The sequence below is a fragment of the Wolffia australiana genome, chromosome 17, assembly GCF_029677425.1.
Source record: "Wolffia australiana isolate 7733 chromosome 17, ASM2967742v1".
NCBI classification, from domain to species: Eukaryota; Viridiplantae; Streptophyta; class Magnoliopsida; order Alismatales; family Araceae; genus Wolffia; species Wolffia australiana.
This window is the reverse complement of record NC_135851.1, coordinates 1,608,059-1,614,747: the sequence shown is the minus strand read 5'-3', so window position 1 is coordinate 1,614,747 and position 6,689 is coordinate 1,608,059. Positions and strand designations below refer to the sequence as shown.

The window sequence follows — 6,689 nt, the reverse complement described above, 5'->3', positions numbered from 1 at the left end:
TTTATTGGGCCAGGCTGAAACCTCCCCTTATTGGGCCAGGCCCAAAAGTCCCCTTATTGGGCCAGTCCATACCTCTCCTAATTGGGCCAGGCCCAAATCTCTCCTTGTTGGGTTAGCCCAAAAATTCCCTTATTGGGCCAGCCCAAATATATCCTGATTGGGCCAGGCCCAAATCTATCTTTGTTGGGTTAGCCCAAAAGTCCCTTATTGGGCCAGGCGCTAATCTCTCCTTGTTGGGTTAGTCCAAAAGTCCCTTTATCGGGCCAGGCCCAACCCTCTCCTTATTGGGCCAGACCCAAAGCTCCCCTTATTGGATTAGTCCAAAAGTCCCCTTATTGGGCAATATGAGAAAAAGAAAGCTAGGGGCAATATGAGAATCCCAAGAGAACTGTCATTCTATTATAATCTTAGAAAAAGAGGTATATTTTCTTGGAGAAAAGCGAATAATGGAGAAGTGGAAATGTACATAAATACAGGCCATGGAGAACCATATACTTATTAGAACCTTAATCAAGACATCACGTGTACGTAAATTTAGGCCACAAAGAAAGTGGCCAGGTTGTTTTCTTTCTTTTCCATGGAACAACCTACTCTAGATTTTAGATGAAATATACAAAACCTGGAGTCTACACTAGATCCAATTCAACTCTCCCAAACAAATCTGAATATATTTCTGCTCGCAGCTGAGCTCGTCAAGCCCTTGACCTTCAGCATCTCCTCTTGAGCCCTAACATCACAATCCTTCAAAATGAAGAGGCCATAAAGTCAGAAGGCTACATAAGATTACGGTATTCTACTAGAGGAACTAAAGATAGAAGTCATAATGAAAGCCTGAATGATTTAAGAAGCAGACGAAAAAACCACAAGCAGTCAACTAAGAGCATTAGGCTAGGCACTTACAAGAGCTGCGTATGCACAAGCAAGGGAGTGAAGAGTCGGGTACTCTTTCACAACAGTGAGGGCAATCTGCTCTGTGACTTGTGGAACCTGCATCTTTGACTAATTCAGAGAGCCATGCAAATATTGTATATTGTTGTAGAAAATAGGTAAAGGCTTCAAACACATTAGAAAGTCGCTGAGACAGAGTGTTGGGAACAGAGACAGAGTGTAGAAGAAAAGGTAGAATTATATTGCATCTGATACTAGGCAGATGTAGGCACTTAATACAACAGTAATACATTTTCAATAAAACCCTCTCTTTGACTCGTACAAGAATTTAAGAAAATGGATGCTTAACAAAAAAAACCGCCTCTGTTGTTTCTGAGAGCAATGCAAAATAGAGAAATAGTAAGCATGATTATGAGGAATCCACAACGGCGCTGACCTGCATAAGCTGAAGGGAGAAGATGTCTGAGATGCACAGTTCTCATGGTCTTGACATCTCTTGACAAATGATTCAAAGGTTGGGAAAAATCTAGAAGTCACTGACACAGAGTGTTGGGAACAGAGACAGAGTGTAGAAGAAAATGTAGAATTAAATTGCATTTGATTCTGGGCAGACGTAGGCAATTAATGTAAAGGTAATACAGTTTCAATAAAATCCTTGCTTCGACTCTTCCAAGAATTTAAGAAAATGGATGCTTAACAAAACAACCGCCTCTGTTGTTTCTGAGAGCAATGCAAAATAGAGAAATAATTAGCACGATTATGAGGAATCCACTACAGCGCTGACCTGCATAAGCTGAAGGGAGAAAATGTCTGAGATGCACAGTTTCTCATGGTCTTGACATCTCTTGACAAATGATTCAAAGGTTGGGCATAGGTTCTCATCACCTTGGTTCACAGCACCAAGTTGTGACTTGTACAGATGGATTATTGACTGAGTGAGGTACCCATATTTCTTTACAGTATCACTGATGCCAGAGGTCCTTTGCACATCAAACCCTTCAAGAATTTCGGTCGTGAAGCATCTGGAGAAAAATGAGAAAAAGAAAATTTTACATACGAAATGCACGATTAAACCTATTATTCTATTTGATAACAGAATGGTTGCCGAACATTAAATGATTGATGCAAGAGAACACTAAAAGAGATTCAGGTCACAGTTCAACACTATCCTGCAGGAAAAAACCTTGATTTCCACAGGTTTCATCAACAGTGTTTCCCAACTAGAGACTGAAACTGAGAATTATAAAAAACCTGCTTATGAAGGTGAATTTATGGCAGTCGTCTGGGCAGTATATAAATGGAAGCATCATCTCCTTTTCAAAAAATCCTATGTTCACACTGAAATTCCTCAATGACCAAAAGTAGATTCCACATCAATGCCACAAATGGATAACAAAGTTATTGGGTTTCGAATTTGAAATAAGATACCAAGCTGGCAAGTAAAATATTGTAACTGATGCACTATCAAGATCTCAGGCATATACTTCTCTGAATAATATTTCAGTTTCTCTTTTCTTGGACAAATCCCAACTGGAATGCGACAAATTGCCAGTTGGGCCCGTCTGAGTTTCTTTCAGAACCTACCCCCAAGGCGCTTGCAGATAGCTCTGATTAGTCATCTTTACTCCGCTCCTAAAGTCACACTGTCACGCCTAAAGACAAGGAGTACACGAAGTTCATTGGCCCGACCGAACCCAACCTGTTTGCTTGCTCACTAGAAGAGTCAAGCGAGAACAGCTAGTTTAGAAGGAAGAGGAAACCTGGGGCAATTTGGCCTCACTTGTTGGAGACTGAACTACCTAACCTTAGCTCGCTTACTTGCTGATCAATGAAACATGATAAGCATCTTCCAAGGACGTACCAGAGAAGACGAAGAGGTGCCCGTTGACAAGCGCCCCGAAGAAGATGAAGCATCACACGTATGGATCGCCATAAATACGTGGAACATTTTTGAATAACTAACGGGAGGGGAGGCTACAAATAAGGAAACAAAAATAAAGAGGAAGGACATTGAGCTATCTTCTTGGTCGCCTGAACGCTGTCTAGTGGGAGATCCTCTGCACCAGAAGGGCCGAGGCCGATTCCGCCACAACCCTCCACATATCCCTTTGGTGTATCTTCCCATCCTCACTTCTTCCTTCACGATACTTCTTTCTTGTGTTGTCCCGTTCCCCTTTAGCAAGACTTTAATTTGGGTTTACCAGACATTCCACCTCCCTTCTTGAGAGATTTGTCCTTCAGAGGCGTCTACTGGAAATTCTTAGGGTCGACCAGGGGATTCTTATCAAAACAACTGGTCATTTCCCTCTCCGCATAGAGGGAGGATTATTTTCAAACTCACATAACAAGTCGAAAGCCCTACTTATTACTTCTTACCTTGAAACAAGGTTATCTTCGGCTTGTAGGGCTCTTGACATAATTTTCCTTGGCAAAGTTATCCTACATGCATTCATTACGGAAACTCTCCGGCTGCACCCTGCCCTCAGGTGACCCACGGCTCTAAATTGTCAGCTATCAGAAAATCGCTCATCTCACATGATGGGAAACACCCATCTTATTCTCTCCATCAGAACCTAATCTTTTACAAGGAACGTCTGGTTATCTCCAGTTCTTCTCCATTAATTTCAGACATCTTAAGTGAACTTTATGATGCCAGAGTTGGGGAAATGGTGGATTTCTAAAAACATATAAAAGGATATCACAACAGTTCTAGTGGCAAGGTACAAAGCAATGCATAAAAAATATATTTCAGATTGTCATATTTTCCAAACTCACAAAATGTCTACATAATCTCCAGCTGGACTTTTAGACCCATTCCCTATTCCCGACAAATTTGGGAGGATATTTCCTTAGAGTTTGTTGAAGCACTACCAGTTTCCAGTGGTTACAATGCAGTGTTGGAAGTCATTGATAGACTAAGTAAATATGCGCACTTCATAGCACTCACACACCCATTCTCCGCGAAAGATATAGTTGAAGTTTTCATGAATTAAATTGTAAAATTGCATGGAATACCTTGATCCATAATTTCCAACAGAGGCAGTATTTTTATCAGCTTTTCTTGGAAGGAATTACACAAATTACAAGGGACCACATTAGGTTTTAGCGCGTCATACTACCCAGAAACAGACTGTCAAACAGAAATAACCAATCAAATTTAGGAATGTTACTTACATTCTTACTCATCAGAATGTCCAAAGCAGTGGGTTGAATGGCTTTATTGGGCTGAGTATAACTACAATAGCTTGTTCCATACTTCCATTAAGATGGTCCCCTCCAAGGCCATGTATGGAAGAGAACCTCCCCATCTGTTTTGCCATGAATACCAACCACTCCTACAGATTCAATGGACCTCATGTTTACAGAAAGGGACTCTACTTTGTGACAACTTAAAAACCATTTATCCGGAGCACAATCTCTCATGAAAATTCAGGCAGATAAACGTCGCTATGCGCTGGACTTTCAAGTTGGGGATGAGGTCTATTTGAAAATTCCCCTCTATAGGATAAAATCCTTAGCCAAATGGCCAATTGAGAAGCTCTCTCCAAAAATTTTTGGAGATCACTAAGAAAATCGGTTCTGTAGCAGACCAACTTGATTTACCCACTATTCATCCAGTATTCCACATTTCAAAATTACACAGCCATGGGGGATAATTCAACTGTTTTGCCTGTACCTATTAATCTCTGTGATGAATGGGAATGGCAGGTATACCTCAAAGCTATCCTCTCTTATCTATACTTCAGAGACGGACTCCAGCTTCTTGTGAAATGGAAGAATATTCCCAACTTTGAAGCAACCAGGAAGGACAACAACGTCTTTGAAAAATGCTTTCCGAGATTTCCAATTGGAGACCAATTAGTCTTTGGGGATCGAAGCAATGATAGAGTCCCTCCTTGGACCTATCAAAGAGTAAAGAGGAGGCGTCACGTACCGGAATCCACACGTGTCGTGAGAGCAGCATGTGCGACTTCAAATTAACAGCACAGTAAGAAGGCTACGAATAAAGGGGGAAGACTACTCATTGGGACACCTTTGGAAGATCAAGAACTGGAGCAGTCGCAGCGGGAGAGAAGATGCTCCAACTCAAGGAAGGGCGAGCATCTGATTTGGCAGTCTGTCTCCTCTCAATCTCTTCTTATTGTTTTGTATACTGGATTACATCGTTCTTGAATTGAAGATCAAATAAAGATTTCGGATTTTCGATAAGGTCTATTATTTGTAGGATCAGAGATCCTATCAAAATGTACCCTGGTTTTTTCTCCTACCCACTTATTTGAACAAACCAAAATTAGAGAATAATTTAAATTAAGAGTCTCGTGTCATCCATTTGATGCACCTTTTCACATAAATAAAGCATACAGCACAGTATGCAAAAAAAATCTCCAAATAAACTGTGTAGATATCTACAGGTGTAGGATAGAGTGCAGGAGAGAGGGAGAGAGAGGAGAACATGGTGAGGAGCCTTGCTGCCTGGGAGCTGGGCAGATTGCCACGATTAAAAAATATGGCTCATTATGCATAGAGTGGTTCCCCCTGCTTATTTAGAAGTAGGAAACCCTGAGACAAATTACTTAAAGATCCCTAACTCCAACAAACTCACTTCGTTCTCTGTGATAGATTGCTTATTTTTTTACAATGTAAGAGCCTGTGAAGAGCTCTTAAGAGTAGAATACAGAAACAATCTCAATTGACATCATAGCTTTGTTACCATGTCATATGATAGTTGGAGCTTGGGGATTCCAAAAAGTTTATCAGGACAGCATATCTTGGAAAATAAAGAGATGTGTATTCAATAATGGGATGTGTGTCTTGGGAAATGTTATGGCCCTGATCAGGTCTTACCAGAGGCAAAAAGGGCCCAAATGAAACCCCTTTTTTCAGCTTACACGGGCCCAAGCCTTCTAGGAAGATGACTCTTGGGGATGCCGAGAGTAGTAAAACAGGAAGATCAAACAAGAACCAGGCATGGAAAAACCCTCGTAAGAACTTCTCTCAGTCTCTTCCTAAATATCCACCCAACTTTACCCTAATCCCCTTCCTCTTCCCTTTGTGATCTTCCAGCAGCATCCTTAGCGGATCAGAATTGGTAGACCTCAACGCACTGTGACAAGCAAGCATAGACTCTCTTGTTCTCTTTCCTTTTCCTTCTCTCGCTGTTATTCTTCAGTGCTCTTGTGTTCAACATTGGCGTTGAACCTATCTTTAAGTTCAATTGTTTTGCGAAGGAAAAGGGTCTTACCAAAACATCTGCAACTATGGCAAATAGGCAAAAGTACAAATATACACAGGATGACAATGATGCTAACCCTAAAAAGAAATTTTATATTCAATAACAAAGAGTGTCATTCAACGCAAAGTAAAATAAAATAGAAATCTTACGCAGTTTTAATCCGTTCTGCAGCTTCAGACGAGTTTGGATCACCTTCGATCAGATAGATCAGTTTCCGAACCCCACATCTCTACAATAAAAGACATTATTTTCAAAATTGTGTAAAATGTTTCTGATCAAGAAAAATATTCATGTCATTTTAAATTTATCATTATTCATTGAGTAGCAAGATCAAGCATGAATTTAATTTGGGAGACTCATCAGCACATAATGAAATAATCATCTATAGGGTCACCTTTAACAAAGACAAGTCATTTTTCGACGCCAATAGTTCTACAACAAAGTAAATCTTTCTCAAAGCAGACCAAAAATGTTTCTAAAGAAGATTACTACGATACAGGTGTGAAAGCAGACAGCTCCAAAAAATTACTAGTTAAGACTGATCTGATATCTATGGTATTCCTGACAC

The 6,689-nt window shown here is 40.4% G+C and overlaps 1 protein-coding gene across 1 annotated transcript in view; it reads right to left on the bottom strand.

The window, feature by feature from the left end:
* Positions 1-98: 98 nt before the first annotated feature.
* The window catches only part of MUS81 (Restriction endonuclease, type II-like superfamily protein), a 29,385-nt gene continuing 22,794 nt past the window's right edge, over positions 99-6,689 (bottom strand). Inside the window, exons 12-15 of the mRNA XM_078588847.1 lie at positions 6,271-6,350; positions 1,673-1,910; positions 901-987; positions 99-741 (exon numbers count right to left, since the gene is read on the bottom strand). Coding sequence (XP_078444973.1) covers positions 643-741; positions 901-987; positions 1,673-1,910; positions 6,271-6,350 — 504 coding nt within the window. The 3' untranslated portion in view covers positions 99-642. The remainder of the gene's footprint in view (positions 742-900; positions 988-1,672; positions 1,911-6,270; positions 6,351-6,689) is intronic.